General features: G+C 39.2%; 1 protein-coding gene across 6 annotated transcripts in view; it reads right to left on the bottom strand.

Annotated features, from left to right (window-relative positions):
• Foxj3 (forkhead box J3) overlaps positions 1–22181 on the bottom strand; it is a 92579-nt gene that overhangs the window by 37976 nt on the left and 32422 nt on the right. For all 6 annotated transcript variants that reach the window (XM_090335081.1, XM_090335084.1, XM_090335083.1 and 3 more), the window contains exons 4-5: positions 18558–18632; positions 490–573 (exon numbers count right to left, since the gene is read on the bottom strand). In XM_090335081.1, coding sequence (XP_090191207.1) covers positions 490–573; positions 18558–18632 — 159 coding nt within the window. The remainder of the gene's footprint in view (positions 1–489; positions 574–18557; positions 18633–22181) is intronic.

The raw sequence follows: 22181 nt of genomic DNA, 5'->3' as shown, positions 1-22181 counted from the left end.
CTTAATCATAACAGCAGTAACAATCTCTCTCTCTCTCTCTCTCTCTCTCTCTTTCTCTCTCTCTCTCTCTGATTTTGTATACAAAGTGATTCTACTTGAACGTTAGGACAAAATAGTTTGAGGACAAGGAAGAAAACTCAATATAGTCTAAAGATCATCTGTTATGGAAGGGAATGACTGTTACATAAGACTAGTCTTCAATGTGCCAGGTGAAGAAGAAAGAGTGAAAAATAAAAACTTCAGAGACCTAAACATGGATGCAAATTTCAGACAATTATTTGTGTGCTATTTATGATAAGAGGATTTAGTTCCCAAACAAAGAGTTAACAATAATGAAGTAACAGGCCCAAAAGTGTTTTAAAATATTAAATAGTATATAAATAACATCATCTTTATTTTGTTTACACCTGCTATTTAGAAATGAACTTTAAAACTGACATGTCTGATACATTCAATCCCCTTTTTAAATTTATGATAAAGAGCTTTTACCCGTTCTACAGATCGTGCCCTCTTCTTTGGCCGAGTAGGCAGAGCATCTTCCTTCGGATTGGTGTCTATTGCCCAATAGGACCCCTGAAAGTAAAGATTACAGGTTATATTAACACTATATTACAATAACTCTTCTACCATTAAAAGGGATTTCTATAATTCTCTGCTCCAAAAGCAAATGTTTTTTACAAGTACAACAGCAAATTAGCATGAAAATAAACATTAATTTATTAATTTGTGGTTAGGTTTATTGTTTTTTGTGGGACTGAACCCAGGGCCTCATACTTGCTAGGCTTTATCTGAGTCATGCTCCCCAATCCTTTTATAAAAATTTTTTTCTAGGTCCGGGAGTTTGGCCTAGTGGTAGAGTGCTTGACTAACATGCATGAACACCTCAGTTCGATTGCTCAGTACCACATATATACAATAAAAATAGCCGAAAGTGATGCTGTGGCTCAAGTGGTAGAGCTCTAGCCTTGAGAAAGCCCAAGGACTGTGCTCAGGCCCTGAGTTCAAGGCCCTGCGCTGGTAAAAAAATTTTTTTTAAATTTATTCTGAGGACCGAGAGTATAGCCTAGTGACAGAGCAGAGTGCTTGCCTAGCGAACATGAAGCCCTGGGTTCAATCCCTTGATACTATATATATTAAAAAGGCTGGAAGTGGAGCTGTGGCTCAAGTGGTAGAGCGTTAGCCTAGAGCAAACAAAGCTCAAGGACAGTGCCCAGGCCCTGAAGTCAAGCCCCCAAGACTGACACAAAAATAATAAACTTGTGATCATACTGCCTCAAACTGTCAAACAGATGGGAGTAAAGATGTGAAAACTGCATTTAGTAAGCCAGGCACCGGTGGCTCACTCTGTAATCCTAGCTACTCAGGAGGCTGAGCTCTGAGGATCTCTGTTCAAAACCAGCATGAACACAAAAGTCCCTCAGACTCTTATCGCCAATTAACCACCAGAAAACTGGAAATGGCATTGTGGCTCAAGTGGAAGCGCACTAGCCCTGAGCTGCAGAGCTCAGGGACAGTGCCAAGGCCCAGAGTTCAAGCCCCACGACCGACCGACCGACCGACTAAAAAAAACAAAAAAACCAACTGCATCTAGTGAAACACTACTGTTAAACTAAAAAGAAAATTAAGTTTATATGAGAAACAATCCTTTAATAACTAAGTGATTACACAAACAAAAAAAACTCATAAGCAAGCTGAAGTAGTACATAAATACAAGGATAACTTCTATGAGCAAATTAAAAAGAGAAACCAATTTAAGTATATACTAATTCCTAATTGAACACATATGACAATTGCATTAGATGACATTCAACTCTGAAAGTATTTTACATATAAAATATTATAGTTTTAATAACCTGAGACTTCACAAATTTAAACATTAAGTGAAACAATTTGCTAAGATAAACTCCTTGTACACATTTTATGTAAGGGTACCTGGAGAAACAATCTAATAGTCTGTTTAGAGTGTCAAAATTTATTTTTATTATTTATTCTCTTATGTCAGTATGTTCAGTTTTACTATTTAGTCTCTTTTTTATGTACTCATTAAATAGTAACTATTGTGCACCTACCATGTTCCAGGTACTAAGACTCCAAAAGACATTTCAGAAAGACCAGATCACATATTCCACACACACATTGTGTAAAATGAGTAGACAAAGCTCAGAAGATCAAGAGCCACAACCAGAAAACCTAGTCTTAATATTTTGCTTTCTCCCTCAACTATCCTCCCTGTACACAAGACACACTGGAAGAAGAAAGAAAACCAAGGAGAAAGTAAAAAAGGGGAAAAGGGAAAAGAGATATATTCCAAAAAATAGGAATACAAGGGATAATCCCAGATTTATAATTAATTGGATTTATAATATTCAAATTTTGGTTTTGCTTCTATTATTTCATTAGTCTTCCTAGGTTGCTTTCTCATGCAACATTTGAGAAACACAGCCCCATCTATCAATCCTCCATACTAAGGCCTGATGTGAATTGTGAGTTTGCCCTTTTTTGACCCTAGCTAGTGTGAGTCATGTATCTAGACTTGCCCAAGATACTGATCTTATTGTATGTGCTATTCACCGGACCACTAGCAAACATATATTCTATCTTCAAATTCAGATACCTGAGAAATCCTTCTTTGATCTTACTGCCATACCAAATAATTTTTCAATCTATCCCTCTGTAACATGGCTTTTTATATACTTAGACCATTCTCACTTAACAGTATTGTTTTATGAATCTATATCCCTTTCTAGGATGAGTTCTTTAAGCACAGAAACTACGCTTATCTATTTTTCTATCTAGAGTGTTGCTATCTCTTTGTATTCATTTTTTATTTACTTGATGTAAGACCAAATGGCATTGCTTTTGATATTATGAGAAAGAAATCTTTCAATTATGTTCAATAAAACTTAATGACTTAAGATGGTGTCTAGCTGGGCACCAGTTGCTCACACATGTAATCTTAGCTACTCAGGAGGCTCAGATCTGAGGATCACAGAGTTCAAAGCCAGTCCAGGTAGGAAAGTCCTTGAGCTCAATTGGTCAGGGACAATAACAAGGCCCAGAGTTCAAGCCCCATTCAACAAACTGCGCTTATAATAACGCTAGTATAGAAAATAGTCTATGTAGGTAACTGAACTTAGTACTGATTTCATCAACTCAATTTCAAACCAACATAACTAGTGACTAGAGTGTTGCTATCTCTTAGTTACCATTTTTTATTTGCCTGATATAAGACCAAACTGGCAACTGCTTTTGACATTATGAGAAAAAAATTTTTTCCAATTATGTTCAATAAAACGTAATGACTTAAGATGGTGTCTAGCTAAGCACCAGTAGCTCATACATGCAATCCTAGCTTCTCAGGAAGCTAAGATTTGAGGATCACAGAGTTTGAAGCTAGTCCAGGCAGGAAAGTCCACAAGACTCTTATCTCCAATTTACCATCAGAAAACTGGAAGTGGAGCTGTGGGTCGAAGTAGTAGAGCTTTAGCCTTTACCACAAAAGCTCAGGGACAGTGCCCAGGCTCTAAGTTCAAACCCAAGGACCAAAAAAAGATGATGTTTTTGTTATATCTTACTGAAAGGTGATATAGTACTTTGAAGAATATAATTTTTTTAAACTGCAGGATACTTCTACACTCTTATTAATGTTTGCACATGGAGAAAACGGATGAGCAACAATGAGATAATTCTTTAGAATGATAAAATCATTTTTAGATATAGGTAAAATAAAATCATTAAGATTCTACAATGTACCTCAGATTTATAAATGAATCCTTTATAATACTTGTATATACAAAAGTAATTCTATTTTTTAAAATATGTATAATTATTATTTGCTTTTTGGAAGAATTCTGGAAGAAAAGATAAAAAGTCATGAAAGCCATTTGCCAATGGCTCACACCTGCAATCCTAGTTACTCAGGAGCTGAGATCTGAGGATCACAGTTCAAAGCCAGCCTGGGCACAAAAGTCTGTGAAACTCTAACCTTCAATAAATCACCAAGGAAAAAAAAAAAAGTGAAGGAGTCATAAAATAGCCAGGCACCAGTGGCTCAGAGTTCAAGCCCCAAGACCAACCAAAACTGATATATTGAATTTATTTGTATTTGGTTATTTGAAATTTGATAGGGAAAGGGGGAAAACCAAGACGGGGGGGTGGGTGGTGGGTGGGGGGGAGGGTAATGGGTACCAAGACATGAGAAAGGGTATCAATGTATGTGAATTATTGCACCTTCTATCTGACAAATATCATGTAACCCTTTTATTAATTATAATAAAAAATAAAAAAATTAAAAAAAGAAAGTAAAAGAGCCATAAAATAGCCTGGGGTGGTAGCTCATGCCTGCAATCCTAGCTACTCAGAAGGCTGAGATCTGAGGATTGCAGTTCAGAGCCAGCCCTGGCACTAAAGACCATGAAACTCTTATATCCAATTAGCCACTAGAAAACGGGAAATGGGGCTGTGGGTCAAGGGGTAGGGCTGTAGTCTTGAGCTCTTGAGCTGAAGAGCTCAGGGACAGTGCCCAGGCCCAGAGTTGAAGACCCATGACCAAAAAAAAAGTCATAAAATATTAATCTTTACAAGTAATTTGAATTGCTCAAAATAAAGACTTTTTAGCTGGGCACCGGTGGCTCAGGCACAGTATCATTTTTTCCAGCTATTAATAAGGTGATCCTAAAATATATATGTAGAACAAGGGACCCAGAATAGACAAAACATCTTGAAAGAGAAAAAGTTGAAAGAATCACACTTGTCAATTTGAAAACTCCTTACAAACTTTCAATAATCAAGAAAATGTGATACTAACACTGAGACAGATGACTAGACTGATGGAACTGATTCCAAAATTGAGAAATAAATCCATGTTTTGTGGATTTTATGGAAGCTGAGATCTAAGAATCAAAGTGCATAGCCCACCCAGGCAGAAAAATCCATGACACTCTTCTCCAAAATAACCTCCAAAAAGCTAGAAGTGGAGCTGTGGCTCAAATGGTGGAGTGCTAGCCTCAATGAGAGAAAAAAAGGTTCAGAGACGGGGCGCTGGTCCTAAGTTCAAGTCCCAGGACTGGTGTGCACGCATGCACACACACATGCGCGCACACACATGTGCGCACACACACACACATATGCACACACAAAGTATGTAACAAGATGTAATACAACTCTTACAGCTCAATAATTACGAGTAGACAACACAACTTAAAATGAGCAAATAATCTAAGAACATATACAAATGTCCAAGAACATGATAACAATATTTACCAGTAGGACAAGGTGAATCAAACCCATAGTAAAATGAGATATGTCTTCAAAATAGAGACAGACCAGCATGGGAAAGCTGGAGTCCTCACTAATTGAGAGACTAGAAAAGTACAGCATTTTACAAAGAAAGTTGACAGCTCTTCAAAAGATGAAATATGATTGTAAATAGAGATTCCCTCCTTGAACACTTGTTTGTTAAACTTGTCATTTAAAATATGATGTAAAAATCAACATTAATAAATTCTTAAAAAATAAAAAAGACAGGAAACATTCAATTAAAAGTTGTTTTGTATGACTTTAAAAAAAAGATGAAATATATTGCCCAGAAATTTCAAATAGAAACATACTCCAGAGAAATTAACTTTTCCACAGTAGTAATTATAAACAATTGATCACAACAGCTTTTTATAATGATGGCCAAAAGTAGAAATAATCTAAATGTCACAAAATGAATGAACAGATAAACTATTATAGCATGCCAAATACAATGGAATATCATCTAGTTATTTAAAAATGAAGTATCATTATATGCTATAATATAGATGGCCTTGAAAGCCTATGCTAAATAACAGCCCAATACAAAAGATCATATATTCTAGCAGGGTGCAGTGGCTTATGCCTGTAATCCCAGCTACTCGGAGGCTGAGATCTGAGGATCAAGGTTCAAAGCCAGCCTGGGCATAAAAGGACCTGAGTCTCTTATCTCCAATTAAGCTCTAGAAAACGAGAAGTGTGGCTTGGCTCAAAGGTAGGATGGTAGCCTTGAGCTGAAGAGCTCAGGGACATGGGGTAGGGCAGTAGCCTTGAGCTGAAGATCACCTGGTTGGGAATGTGGCTTAGTGGTAGATTACTTGCCTAGCATGCATTAAGCACTAGGTTCGATTTCTCAGTATCACATAAATAGAAAAAGCCAGAAGTGGTGTTGTGGTTCAGGTGGTAGAGCACTAGTCTTGAGGAGAAGCAGCTCAGGGAATAGTGCCCAGACACTGACTCCAAGCACCGGGACTGGCAAAAAAATAATTAATTAATTGTTGCTAGCAGCTTGAGTTAAGAGAGATAATGAGTAACTGTGAATGGACATATAGCCTTTCTTTCTTGGGTAATAAAATGAAAATGTCCCAGAATTAGCACAATGGTTATACAATTTCACAAATACACTAAATTACTGAATTATATATATGCATATTGTATGTATGTATGTGTGTATATATATACATATATATACATATGTGTGTGTGTGTGTATATATATATACATATATATACTTTTTTTTTGCTAATCCTGGGCCTGAGCACTGTCCTTGGGCTTTCTCAAGGCTAGAGCTCTACCACTTGAGCCTCAGCACCAAGGAATCAAACCCGGGATTTCATGCATTCTAGGCAAGCAAGCACTCTACCATTAGGCCAAACTCCCAGCCCCTTGAATTATATTTTTGATAAAACTAAATTTTATTGAGATGTATGCCTCGTTATATTTAAATATAGCTTATATGCAAATAAAATATATAATCTTAAAGAAAAATGGAATCAAGAACCCCCAATCAAATATATATTAGTTATACAACTCAGCTACCTGTCACGAAGTAAAACACCAAACTTACAGAAGAAAACATATGAGAAAATCCTTATGACATTGATTTTCTGGACTCTAGAAAAGGGTAAAACTGGTAAATTAAATGGATAAATTATATTTTATTAAAATTCACTATTTTTACCCTTTAAATTACTATGAAGACAGGGCTAGGAGCGTAGCCTAGTGGTAGAGTGCTTACCTAGCATGCACGAAGCCCTGGGTTCAATTCCTTGGTACCACATACACAGAAAGAGCCAGAAGTGGTGCTGTGGCTTAAGTGGTAGAGCACGAGCTTTGAGAAAGCGCAAGGACAGTGCCCAGGCCCTGAGTGCAAGCTCCAGGATTAGCAATAAATAAATAAATACACACACACACACACACACACACACACACACACACACACACGTATACACACATAAATTACTATGAAAACCAAAAGGCAAATTCAGTATGACAAAATATTTTTCAAAGCACAAATCTAAGAAAAAATTGTCAACTTTTTAATGAAAAACTCAAACTTCAAAAAATAGGAAATACAGGGCAGGGAGTTTGGCCTAGTGATAGAGTGCTTGCCTAGCATGAATGAAGACCCAGGTTCAATTCATTGGTACCACATACACAGAAAAGCCAGAAGTGGTGCTGTGGCTCAAGTAGTAGAGTGCTATCCTTGAGGAAAAGCCCAAGGATAGTAGTAATCACAGAAAAAGATCCTAAAGTCAATGGACTGGAAAATGAAAATTACTATGATGAGATACGACACCCAACTAAAGTTAAAGGATAACTAGTACCACACTGCTGGCCAGAATGTTGAGCAACTGGAACTCACATGCCATTTCTCTTGAGAATGCAAAATAGCAAAGTACTCTGGAAAAAAGAATGCAGTTTCTTAACAGTCCTTCACACTCCAACCCAGCAATTCTATTCACTAGTTCAAGAAAACATTCTGCTTAAAATTTTATATCAACACAAAATATGCTTGCTATCTTTAGTAAGAGTGATGCTGAAAATGCAATGTTGAAAAATGTCATGATACATAATTAAACTTAAAAGGCTAACATTAATTTCATACTCCTGGGAGAGCATATCCTATCATAAATGGCTAGCCATTCTCAATGGCTAAATCTGGGAATTTTATATTTTAACTAATCCCATCAACAATTATATGCTACCTTGTAAAATAAATCATCAAAGATTGTTCTTCTTTACATCTCAATGCACACCTATCTCTAAAGTTTCCTTAACTTCCCTACCTTTATTCTGTATCTTAAATATTTTCTTTCTCTCCTAGTTTACACTTGGCAATCCATCCTTCCTTTCTTTCTTTCTTTTTCTTTATTTCGTATTTTTTAACTCTGGGCCTGGGCACTGTCCCTGAGCTTTTCAGCTCAAGGCTACCACCCTATCCCCTTGAGCCTCAGCTCCACTTCTCATTTTCTAGTGGTTAATTGAAGATAAGAGTTGCATGGTCTTTAGTGCCTGGACTAGTTTTGAACCACAATCCTCAGATCTCAGCCTCCTGAGTAACAAGGATTACAGGTGTAATCCTTGGCACCGTGCCCAACTGCAATTCATTTTCAATGACTGCCTTGTTTTCCCCCACAATGCTGTATGATGCTATTGCTATCTGAATGCGTCATAAATAAAGTAACCATACTTTTCAGCACAGGTTATACTTACTGTACAAGTAAGTATACTTAAGCATAACATTATCTGCTGTGGTCTACACTTGGAACAACTACCATCTTAGTCAACAGATAAGGAGTCACCAACACCCCAAATTATGGTAACATGCATTTCACAATGACTGGCCTTCTGGCAAAAACACATTAATCCAAAGAAGGGATCTGAGCAGAGAGGATTTCAGGTGTATATCACCACAACAAGCAAATTTTTCATTGGAAGGGAAAGCTACCCGTACTCAATAATCACTTCAGCCAATCAATGGGGGACAATCAATCACCGCAGGGCTGAAATACATGTTCAAGGTCCCTGGAATGGTGGAGAGCTGCCCAGGAACATGGACATTATTTGGATGAGGCTGGTTAGCGGACTGCTTGGCTAACAGATTTGTTTTCAGCCATCTGCCAATCAACATTCTTCTTTTTGTGCTGGTGTGGATTCCACATACTTCTAGACAGCAGCAGCACAGATTTCTCAGACATTCCCATTCTTCTTATGATTGTGTTTCTGATCTCTCTAGGATCACTAGCCAAAGTGTACGGAACACATGGTCTAGATCTACAACTTGGCCAATACTTGTAGAGAGGAGCCCTGGATCTATGATATTCCTGAATCCTCCACTCCCAGGGTAACTGAAAAAGTAGATTTTATCAAGACCAGTATGAACCTCAATGGTTCCCAGATCAGAATACAAGTGTCAGTAAATATGGTCATGGAGTGAAGACCTAAAGACATTGGACGTGGGCAGATATAGTTTCTTGGTGTCATGTCTGAAGGTACAGTTAGATGCCTAGTGGAAATTCTGGTGACCATGGTTGTGTGATAGAAGCCAGAGGAGATCCCACCTTTCCCCCAACCAAACTAGACAGGGTTGTATAGGGATGGAGTTGCAGGAGTAGCTCCCTGCATTCGACCTGAATCACAAGATTCTGGCCATATCTCCTATTTTTCATGTTCCCTTGACCAATGAGATACAAGAATTGGGTCCATGCCCATACCTAGTAGCACTGGTATTCCTTCTGTCTTCTGTTGGCTTACTCCACTACCAGTAGTTGAGAGAGATAGAGGTATTAAATGCTGATTGAATCAAGGTGATTTTGTAGATGCAGTAGAAAGTAGACATAGTTGGTGGTGACTGTGAGAATAGAGGTGATTTCAGAGAGCCTGGGAATGTGACACAGCCCCTGGCCCCCCCATCACTCATTCCAGTGCTAAAATATCTGAGCAAAAAAGATGAAAAAAAAAAAAAAAGCTGCAGAAAGAAACTACTGCAAGAATACCAGCAGAGCAATTGTCCTAATGGATCTGTCGAGTCCAAGAAAAAGAAGAAAACTAGCCGAGTGCTGGTGGCTCATGCCTGTAATCCTAGCTACTCAGGAGGCTGAGGACGGAGGATAGTGGTTCAAAGCCAGCCTGGTCACAAAAGTCTGTGAGACTCTTATCCTCAATTAACCACCAGAAAACTGGATGGTGTGCTGTGGCTCAGTGCTAGCAGTGAGCTGAAGAGCTTAGGGACAGCACCTGGGTTCAAGCCCCATGACTGACCAAAAAAAAAAAAAAAAAAGGAGGTTACCCTAAGACAAATACTACTGGGAACTATAATTCAACTGAGGGTGCAGCCAAAGATCACACTGACTCTGAGCCTCTCCCATCTGTGGCCTCAGTCAGAGCTGCCAAGGTCAAGAGTATCACATGTCCCATAATACTGAAGATCTGGAAAGGCGCTACCAGCACCTGGTACTTGCCCTGGACTCCAGCAGTATATGAAGCCAGCAGCTCTACAGTGAGATCAAACTGAAGCAGAAAAAGAAAGACCTGTGGGATCAATAAAGCAAAGAGAAAGAGAAAATGGCCTGTGTGCAGGAAGTACTGAAAACAGAGCTGGAGATTCATAGGCTATCAATACAGTTATTGGTAGAAAAATTCAATTTACAATCTGTCCTGGCCCACATGTAGCATGTGGTTAATAAGGCCTTGCCAACCACCTGTAAGCTTCACAGCACCATGTCACAGAGCTAGAGATGACAGTATCAGCAGTGTCCACCACACAGAATTAGACAAGAATAATCTAAAGCTCATTAAAGACTGGAAGAATGTGAAGCTGCACCTCCAGAAAAAGACCAGATAACCTGGAAGAAGAGAACACTGAGCTACAGGAGAGGTTGCAAGTGCTGCTGACAAAGAAGCCTGACATGAAGATCAAAATCTGCCAGTTATAACAAACACTTGGAGTGAGCAGAGTTGGGAAGACAACTAGACAATATGAAAGAATTGGTGGCATTAAAGTTGAAGGGAGACAGCTTTGCAGAGGACCTGAGGGGAAGAGTTCCACATGGAAGAAGATCCAGCAACTCTTGGAGCAGGTAAGTCGCATGAGGAGAAAGAGCAGGGGTGAGACAAGTGTTGGACCTAGAGATTAACCCTGGTAGAAGTGAGAAAACAGCTGGCAGGGCTGCCACCCCTAAAGGCCCCTGCACGACCATCTCAGGGTAAGCTGCAGTTGCAAGCCCAGGCCCATCAGATGCAGCTAAACAACATGAGGAACAACTTCACATCAGATATAGGAAAACTAAAGCTTCAGTCTCCAGAACCTGGTGCAGGAAGAACATCTGTGGATACTGGAGAAGGCAGGCAAGGAATGGGATCTATATGCCAAGGAGTGACACAAGACCCTTGAAACAATGGAGAGGACATGAGACCATAAGATGCCCAGTCCTGCACCACTGAGGGCTGAAAGATCAGATGGCCCAGCTGCAGGATGCTTTCACAGGCTCAACAGTGAGAAGAAGAAGCTCACCAGCATCTTGCTTTTAGAGCAGCAGGTGAAGAAATATTTGCAGGAGAAGCTAGATCAACTAGAGAAGTTAGAAGAATGGAAAGAGATAACTGAGTTAAGGAGCCAACTAGCTCAGGATTTGCAAGAGATGCCTGACCAATACCTGGCCCAGCTGCAGGACCTCAGAGCCACCTGTGAATAGCACATGGCCTCCAATCAGCAACTGATCTCAGAGAGGGAGGCATGCAGCACCACTTGCTGAAGCAGACCCCGCTGCTGGAACAGCTGGAGCAGAAGCAGATGTAGAACAAGTTGGGGGACCATACTGAAGTGCCTAGAAGCAATTAAGACATCAGAACAAGCAGCTGAGTTTCCTGGCTTTCCCTTGGGAAAAGGAAGTAGTGAGCAAAAAAAAAAAAAAGAAGAAAATGGTGAGGAGACAACATCACTTGACATGACTATATTACGATGTAGGCAACCCACAAGCCATGTGGAATTTTTACCTTGAAGCACTATCAGTTGCTGAATCAAAAAAGGTAAAACTCAGCTGGTAGCTGCTGTACTAACAGCAGCTGGTAGCAGCAGGCGTACTACCAATGTCTGGCTAACCTAGCAGCCCAATGCCAGATAAAGCTGGAGCACCAGGTCTTCTTCCCCAAGAGCTAGAACCATGGCATGTCTGGGAACAAGAAGCAGGGCACACATGTGCCCAAGAAGCTGAAAACCTGCTTTGCCCACAACCTGCCTGGCAGTGTGGACTACTAGAATCAAGTGAACTCCAATCCAACATGGACGCAGCTAGCTATCAGACACGTCACCAACATTGAAGTGTTCACAGTTTTCTATTAAAAACAGATGGAAGCCAGATGCAATGACTCACGCCTGTAATCCTAGCTACTCAGGAGGCTAAGATCTGAAAATCATGGTTCAAAACCAGCCCAGTTCAAAGCCAGCCTGGGAACAAAAGGACCTGAGACTTGTATCTCCAATTAACCTTTAGAAAACGGGAAGTGGGGCTTGGTTCAAGGGTAAGGTGGTAGCCTTGAGCTGAAGAGCTCAGGGACAGCACCCAGGCAGAGGTTCAAGCCCCAAGACACACAGACCTCCCCCCCACCCCCGACCCCAGCATACACACAGTTGGAAGTCCTGGATGAGCTATATCAGAAAGATAAGTGTGTCAATTGGCCGTCCCAGGAGAAGAGGGATAAGAAGGAATTGCAGTAGCTTCTGTTGAACCTTGCAGGTGAAGGCAGAGTGCTGGGACAAGATGCTGGCAACTACTCAGAACCTGCTGCTGAGGCTCCCACAGGAACATCAGAACCCATGAAGATGGAAGGGAAGCACGGAGCAAGGTTTTGAAAAGGTATAACTTGAAGCCAATGTGGAAACTGCCCCCTGCAGAACTTCACCACAGAGCAGATCGTGCTTCTGCTATCCAAGAACCAGTACCAGCAAGAGCTTGCAGCCTGGGCAGAGAGCCCTTTCTTTTTTTTTTACAGACTGATGAAAATGACAAGTTTGAGATAATAGCTATCTAAAAACCCGGTAACCACTGCCTTGTAACGTGGGTTCCTGTCCTGCTGCATGTAGTTTGGGACATGGCATCTGGATGATATTCTTTCAGGTCTTGTGTTAATGGGCGATGGGAAAGGGCAATTGTAGATCAGACAGGGCAGGAGCTGGTAGGTGGCCCAAACTCTAGGAACATCTAATAGTCTACTGGTTGCCAAGAAAGGGGGGAAAGGGGTCCACATGATTATTACACACAGTGAATTTTTTTTTTTTTTAGTCAGTCGTGGAGCTTGAACTCTGGGCCTGGGTGTTGTCCCTGAGCTCTTCAGATCAAGGATACCGCCCTACCCCTGGAGCCACAGCACCACTTCCAGTTTTCTAGTGGTTAACTCAAAGGTAGACTGTTAGGCTGGCAAACTGGCTAAATCAAGGTGTAACTACTCCAATGCCAGTTCAAGTCCCTGGAGAACACCTGTTTTGGACAACTGTGTTTTTTGTTTTTTGTTTTAAATCTAGTCACATATGAATACACTGGCAACTGATTTAAGCTAACTATTACTGGAGACAGTTAAGAAATTTATTTCTAATCAGTGGGTTTAAAATATGTAATTATCATATTGACTAAATAAGTGATTTCTCTAAATGTTAAGGCTATCCCCTACATTACTAGTTATTTCTTAATTTTAAGTCATCAATGCTTAATCCTTTTTAAAAAACTGTTTTGAAATTGGAGAGAGTTTACTACAGCACAATGAATTGTCAAGAAGAAATACAGCTCATCATGTTTAATATAGAATCCATACAAAAAATTAGCTTACTATTTTAGTGTTGTATCTCAGTGTCTGTAAATTATGCTATAAACCAAAAGAACTTCATGAAAAATGAATTTGTAACTACCAATTGCCCACATGCCCTTCAAATGGTTTTTAAATTATGGTAAGGCCATATGATAGAAACACACAGTAAAACAGAACAAGTTACAAATACCCATACCATGGGTCAGTCTCAAATGCATGACACTAAATTTAAAAAGGCACTCTAAATAAAGAACGAACACTTACACCAAGTGCTAAAGGGTCACACCTGTAATACTAGCTATTTGGGTGGCTGAGACTGGGAAGAACAGGGGTACAGGACAGCCAGTCCAGACAGAAAAGTTCATCACTTGCCTTCTCAACTCTTAACTAGATATGGTAACACTCACCTGCCATTCTATAAGAGAAACTGATAAAAGAAGACTATATAGTTTCAGGCCAGCCCAGGCAGAAGAGTCTACAAGGCACTACTCCAATAGAAAGAAGCTGGAAGCATGGTAGTGTATGCCTGTTATCCTATCTACAACGGGACACCTAAAATAATCAGACTATGGTCCAGGTGTATGTTTAGATAGGAGGTGAGACTATCTCAATAATAAGAATCATGAAAAAAGGGTTAGAGGCGTGGCTTAGTACCAAGGAACCTGTTTCGTTTGTGTGTGTAAGAGACAAAAATCTGGGATCCAGGAGTCTGGCCTAGCATGCATGAAAGCCCAGGTCTGATTCCTCAATATCACACATATAGAAAAAGCTGGAGTGATAGAGCTCTAGCCTTGAGAAAGCTCAAGGACAATGCTCAGGCCCTGAGTTCAAGCCCTGGGATGAAAGAGACAGAGACAGAGACAGAGACAGAGACAGAGAGAGAGAGAGAGAGAGACAGAGAGAGAGAGAGACAGAGAGAGAGAGAGAGAGAGAGAGAGAGAGAGAGAGAGAGAGAGAGAGAGAGAGAGAGAGAGAGAGAGAAGAAAGGGGAGAAAGAGGGGAGAGGGACAGAGGAGGGAGGGGGAGGGGGAGGGAAAGGGAAATCTGGACAGAAAACAGATCATTACTTTCCAGAGTTGAGGAAAAGGAAGGAGCTGACTCCAAAGAATACTACAGAATACTCATCTTATTTTGACTATAGTGGTGCTTACATTCTGTGCATTTTACCTTATAATTTTTATGTTAATTTTAAGGTTAAATATATTAAAACTGAGGTTTAGAGTTAGAAAATAAATAAAATAAATAAAAGGCAATCTCCAATTATGCACCAAAAAGCTAGAAGTCAAACTGTGGCTCAAGGGATAGTGTTAGCCTTAAGCAAGTAAGTGAAGGGAGAGTACCCAGGCCTTGCATTTAAGCCCTAGGACCAGCATAAAACAGAACACCTAAAGCCAAAAGGTCTAAAGAGTGTGGCTCAGTGTTAAAATATCTGCCTAGCAAATCAAAGTCCCAGAGTGCAAATCACAATGCCAGCAGTGTGTGTGTGTGTATTATTTTACATAGATGTATATATAATCCAGAAGAGTGGCCCAGTGGTAGAGCACTTGCCTAGCATGCACGAAGCCCTGGGTTTGATTCCTCAGTAACACATACACAGAAAAGGCTAGATGGAAGTGGTGCTATGGCTCAAATGGTAGAGCTCTAGCCTTGAGAAAAGCCCAAGGACAGTGCTCAAAAGTACTGAGTTCAAGCCCCAGGACTGGCATAAACAAACAAGCTATAATTCAAGAACACAGTTCAACTTCAGATTGATCTTTACATCTCTTGGGTAACACATCAGAAGATGTTGTATTGAGTTAATTCTATCTCTTTGCTAGGATATGGCTAGCAAACCCTAAGGGGTTAAAGTCTACCCCACACCCAAAATAAAAATCTACTCCCACCCCACCTTGGCTCAATGGTTTTCTCCCACTGTGGTGAGGGTGGTTTTGGAAAAGCTCCTCAAATGCCAGGAAACACTGTAATACAAAAAGAAAAAAACAATTCATAAGTAAGTACCAAAACTTAACTAACATTTTGGCCTCCCTTTTGAGGAAGATTGGCATAATAGAAAAATCACTAATCAGTATTCACTTTAAGATACCTGCTATAATTCCAGGTGACCTGAAAGGAAGGTGAGGGACATGGAAGGGACACACTGTTGTCACTAAGATGGCAGAATGGAAACAACAACCTGTTGGTAGCAACCTGGGCTACAAATTGGGATAAAAATGAAGCCATTAGAGAAATTAGCCAAACTAACAAATGGAAAGAGATAACCTAATTGGTAGAACTTAATCCAGTTCCAATTCTTGCAGAGTTATCACTCTCCACCCATCCTTAATTTAGCTATGGGTTGGGTTGTAAGTCTAGCCAATATAACTGGGTTCTTATTCCACAACGAATAAGTCATTCTCCAGTACCACAATTAAAATGTGCTAGCCAAACTGGGTGCAGTGGCTCACTCCTATAATCCCAGATACTCAGGGGCTAAGATCTGAGGATCTTGGTTTAAAGCCAGCCCGGGCACTAAAGACTGAGAGACTCTTATCTCCAATTAATCACTAAAAATGAAAAGTGGAACTCTGGCTCTAGGGGTACACCATAACCTTGAGCTGAAGAGCTCAGGGACAACACCCAGGCCCAGGGGTAGGATGGTAGCCTTGAGCTGAAGAGCTCAAGGACAGTACCCAGGCCCAGAGTTCAAGCCCCATGACCCACTCCCCCCTAAAAAGGTGCTAGCTAGTACTGAAGTTTTCAAAACATTCTTATTACAAGTTAAATCAGCTCAGTGTCAGTGGTTCATGGCTATAATTCTACTCAGAACGCTATGATAGAAGGGTCAAAGCCAGCCCAGGCAGAAAAGCCTTGCCTCTTCCCTTCAAGTAAGCACCAAAAAAGCTGACAGTGAAGCTATGGCTCAAATGGTAAAGCGTTAGCCTTGAGCAAAAAAAAGTTTAGGCCCTGAGTTCAAGCCCTAGGACCAGTACAAAAAAAAAAAAGTTATATCAAAATCAAATGTTTTTAAAATTCAATTAGTGCCTTCACAAGTTGCAAATAAAATTTCCAATGTCCTTTCAAAATATTTCTCAATCTGACTCATACATACTACAGATAAGAAAATTACAAAGAAAGGTAGGTATATAACAAATTCTAGCTTAGTTTTAATCAGTCTGCTTTGAAGGAAAGAAAATTTTCATTGTCAATTACTATTCACAAAGTTATAGAGGTATGAACAAGGATAAAAATGAAAGACTATGATAGTATTATAGCAATCTTTTGGAGAACCACTTCATCCCAAAAGGCACTATAAAACATTTATTTCTTAGGAGTATCTGCTTTAAGGTAGAAATTAGTAACTGTTGCAACCTCAAGAAGCTAAAGATCTAGTGGAAGATAACAGATTTACCAATCAAGAAGGGGACCTCCTCAGTGCCAGCAACCAGGGGCTGCATAAGCATCAGGGTTAAGTATACATGATCCCTACATCTGTTTTTTGTTTGCTTAGTTTGTCTTTTAATCAGGTGTGGGGCTTGAATTCTGGGTCTGGGAGCTAATATCCCTGAGACTTTTCACTCAAGGCTACCACTCTACCTCTTTGAACTACAGCTCCACCTCCAGTTTTCTAGTGATTAACTGTAGATAAGAGTCTCACTGACTTTCCTGCCCAGGCTTGCTTCAAACCACAATCCTCAAATCAGTCTCCTGAGTAGCTAGGATTACAGGCATGAGCCACCAGCACCCAACTTTTCACATATTTAGACTTTAATATAAGAGCAGTAGGACAAAATGAAGAATGAAAAACACTCAAAACACAAACTGTATGGTAAACTAACATTCTTGAAAGATCCGTGTCTATGTTACATTCACAGCAAATTAGAGAAAGCAAGCCCAAAGATAAAGAAAAAGGCAGGACAATAACAAATAAGAGGAATGCAAAACAAACTGATGAACTGGGGAAACAAAAGTTCCAGAGAAGTAATATCATCTATCGATCTTAAATCACAAACAAGAGGCCTTTAAGAATATGAAAGGCATGTTTAGGAAAGTTCAAGAGGTTCCTCACAGAGTAAGTTTTGAATGAAGAAAATCTTAATTCAAATGACAGATTAAGGAAACACTTATAAAGGATTTTATAACATAGTAAGCAAGCATCCCCAAGATATCAAAGGATACTTTTAAGCAGGTGCTTATGTAATTACACTTACATTTTAGAAATATTCTTCCAGGGACATTAGCCTAAAGAAGTCTAACCATTCAAACAAGAATCTATCTTGCCAAAAGGTATAATGTCTAAAAGTCTTAAACTAGTTATTTATGCAGGCAACTAAATACGGTCCAAATAGATATGATCTGAGTTTCTGAAACCAAGCAAATTGCAAAAGGTATGGAAGAAGCAATAGAACACCTGCTAGAAGGCATGAAACCCTAATTTCCAATTGGAGTACAAAAAGAAAACCAACTACAACAATCTACAGCCGCTCTATAGCTGACATGGCTACTAAAAGGGGGAGAGGGATGTCGAGGTTTAAAAAAAGAAATCCTTGTAAATTAAAAACTTAAAAATGTAATGGTAATAGGAGATAATCAAGAAGGAAAAAATACCTGCTAAGAAAACAGGGTAATAACACAAACATTTCAAGGTCAAAATTTTTCACTTGCCAATTATTACAATTTATAATAAGTAGTTAATAGATGATAGTTCCTAAAAAGCAGTTTGAACATCAAATTCAATATGCAATACTTAAGAAAGCAATCAAAAACTAGAATAGGAAAAAATAAACAACTGAGGGCTATCTCTAGCTGGCTTTCTGTTGCTTAAAGTAAAGCTATCACTAATTGGTCCTTAAAACACACTAATACCAGGGTGAAATGGGGTAGAAGAGTACTTGCTTTGTCACAGAGGTTCCTGATCAATATAATTCAAACATGACAAGACATACAGAAGAATCCAATTGCTTTTAACAAAATAATCCTACCTTTCCAGGGTCATCCTTGGATCGAGGCACTTTAAGGAAACATTTGTTCAGTGACAGATTATGTCGAATGGAATTCTGAAATTAAAGAAGAAAAGCCATTGCATGAATGGAATTTTTTTTTTTAAATCTTTTGAGAACATAATCAAAAACCTGAATGTTTTTATGCAGTGGAATACAACAGCAAATGGAATACATTTTTTGAATCATCTTCAAATTAGAGCTGATTTCCCAAATATGCATGCTAAAAAGGGAAGAAGTTATTAGACAAGACAATTTCTAGTGAATTCCATGATAATGTAGTATTTAAGACTCTTTACTGATGCAGGAAGATGTCTAATAATAAAACTAAACATTAAAGGAGAAATACAAAACTGTATACAGATTATGGTTTTATTTATTCTTGGAAACAAATCACAACACAAAATATAAGAAGTTAGTCTATGTGAAATTTTCCTTTTTTGACCTCTGGGCCTAGGCACTCTCCCTGAGTTCTTTTTGTTCAAGGATAGCATTTTACCACTTGAGCCACAGCACCACTTCCTCATTTTTCTTTGATTTCACTGAAGATAAAAAGCCTGGGTTAGTTTCAAACTGCAATCCTCAGACCTCAATCTCCTGGGATTATAGGCATGAGCCACTGGCACCCAGCTGCCTATTTTATACTTTTTGCTTTCTTGCAAGATCTAAACAGCTTATAGATCATGTTTAACCACATTTTTGCCAAAAAAAAAAAATTTAATGTTAAGGGCTAGGTGTATATAACTTGATAGGAGAACACTTGCTTGGCATGCTCTCAAGATCCTGGGTTCAGCCTAACAATTATACACAGATGTGCACCCAGACTTTACCAGATCATTGAAAAGTAATACATATGTTTGCATAATACATATACAATTATATATAACACATATATAATTCAAGTCCCAGAAAAAAAAAAAAGCAGGCAGAAGGAAAACTTCAAAAATTAACAGACAAGAAACTTCCAAAAATAACATAAAACACCACCCTACATACCAAGCACAGTAAATTAAAAACCCACCATTGAAGGCTGGAAGTTAGTGCTATGGCACAAGTGGTAGAGCTCTAGCCTTGAGAAAGCCCAAGAGCAGTGCTCAGGCCCTGAACTCAAGCCCAGGACTGGCAAAAAAAAAAAGTCAGGAGTGCTGTCATCCCAGCACTGAGGCCAGACTGGGGGGGAAAAAAATAAAAGATAAACATTTCCAGAATTTCAAAGATTTCCTTTAGTGCTACCTGGCTAACAACACTATTAAGAAAATTCATCAGGCTGAAGTATACCAGAAATTATAAAAATAAAAGTGAATTTAAATGGCATTTATTTTCTTACTTATAAAATCCTTGAAAGACTACCTAAAGAAAATGCAGTAAGTTTTTATAGGGTTTATAAAATACAAGTAAAATGTGTGAAAACAGCATAAAGGATAGAGCAAAGGATAGCTTATAAAGGTTTTATAGAATACGTAAAGTAGATTAATACTACATAAAAGTAGACTATAGTAAGTTAAAGAGGTTATAATGAGTGGAATATTTGTGCCTCACAAAATTCCTGTGATGTCAGGCAGGCATTGGTGGTTCACGCCTGTAATCCTAGCCATTAAAGAGGCTGAGATCTGAGGATAGCAGATTAAAGCCAGCCAGAGCAGGAAAATTAGTGAGACTTGTATCTCCAATTACCCACAGGAAACTGGAAGTAGAGCTGTAGTTCAAAGTGGTAGAGTATTTGCCTTGAGCAGAAAAGGTCAGGGACAGTACAGAGGCCTTAAGTTCAAGATCCAAAACCAATCAATGTTTGTGAAGTAATGCACCTTCTATCTGGTGAATATAACTGTAACCCTTCTATTATTACACTTTAAAAAAAAATCCACAACGACAAAAATAAAACTTCTTAGCTGCGCACTGTGATTTCCAACTATAATTCTAGCTACTCAGGAGGCTGAGATGTGAGGATCAGGGCTCAAAGCCAGCCCAGGCACTAAAGAATGTGAGACTCTTATCCCCAACTAACCACTAGAAAACTGCAAGTGGGGCTGTGGCTCAAGAGGTAGGTCAGTGACCTTGAGCTGAGGAGCTCAGGGACAGTGCCCAGGCCCAGAGCTCAAGCCCCATGACCTGGGGAGAAAAAAAATTCTTGTGTTGAAACTTAATTCCAATGAAAAGGATTATTAGTGCTTATAAAAGAAAAATCTCATTTGCCCCTTCTACCATGTGAAATTATACCAAGATGACAGCCATCTATAAACCAGAAAGTACACTTTCACTAAGACTAGTACAATAGCTTCCAGACACCAAATCTGTCAATAATTTCATGTAGAATTTCCAATATCTAGAAATGTAACAAGTGTTTAATGTTTATATTACCCGGACTGTGTTTTTAAAATTTATCAGCCTAAACAGACTGTGGTAGATAATATATGAAACCCTTCAGCAACCACTAAAAAGAATTTCAGGGTTGAAAACATGGTTCACGTGACAGAGTACCTGCCTCACAAGTGCAAAATAGAGTTCAAACACCAATACCTTAAAAAAAAATTTTTAAAGATTAAACTATTAAAATTAATAAATGAGTAAGATATAATTTAAAAAAATGAAACCAAATCTAAAAAGAAAACAAATCTCTACGTGGTCTTCTTCCTCTACAAAAACTTAAATGTTGAAAATTTTTAGGTTTCTAACCCTAGCTCCTTTTTTCATCTCCCTATTTGCTTTGGTATCTGCTACTTAGTCCATCACATTTACAGCCATGACTTCAGTGATCATCCATGAAATTTAAATACAATGCAGACATTTCTCCTGAGAACAAACATGTTAATTGGGAGTATGACCTAGTGGTAGAGTGCTTGCCTAGCACATATGAAGCCCTGAGTTCAATTCCTGGTACCACATACACAGAAAAGGCTGGAAGTGGTGTTGTGACTCAAGTGGTAAAGGACTAGCCTTGAGAAAGCTCAAGGATAGTGCCTAGGCCCTGAGTTCAAGCCTCAGGACTGGCAAAAAAAAAAAAAACCTTTTTATATAGGCACATTCTTTGTGTATATCGTTTTCATCTAATAAGATTAATTTCCCTAAGGGCAATGTGCCAAGCTTCTTAGTTTTTCCAAAGCCTACCACAGTGTTTCACAAAGGTGAAAATCAGTGATAGGCTATAAAATTAGCTGGGGAAAAAGATAGGGAGGGGGCTATGCTAAATAGAGATTGCAAAATAGTAATCCATAAACTGAACACAGCCAAATGACATGTCAATACAGCAAAATATTTAACTAATTTAGAAATGATAACATTTAAAAATTGGAAAATTCACTGAGCACTAGTTCCTCATGCCTATAATTCTAATTCCTCAGGAGGTTGAGATTTATAGATCAGTGATCCTGGGCAGGAAGGTCCTTGAGACTCTTATCTCTAATTTATCACCAAAAACCATAAGTGGAGATGTGGCCCAAGTGGTAGAGAGCTAACCTTGAGTAGAAAAACTCAAGGACAGGGGCCAGGAGCATGGCCTACTGGTAGAGTACTTGCCTAACATGCATGAAGCCCTGGGTTTGATTCGCTTGTACCACATGCACAGAAAAAGCCAGAAGGAAGCTGGACACCAGTGGCTCATTCCTATAA

The sequence above is a fragment of the Megascapheus bottae genome, chromosome 6, assembly GCF_031878675.1.
Source record: "Megascapheus bottae isolate mThoBot1 chromosome 6, mThoBot2.hap1, whole genome shotgun sequence".
Classification (NCBI taxonomy): domain Eukaryota; kingdom Metazoa; phylum Chordata; class Mammalia; order Rodentia; family Geomyidae; genus Megascapheus; species Megascapheus bottae.
This window is presented reverse-complemented; position numbering and strand designations above follow the sequence as displayed.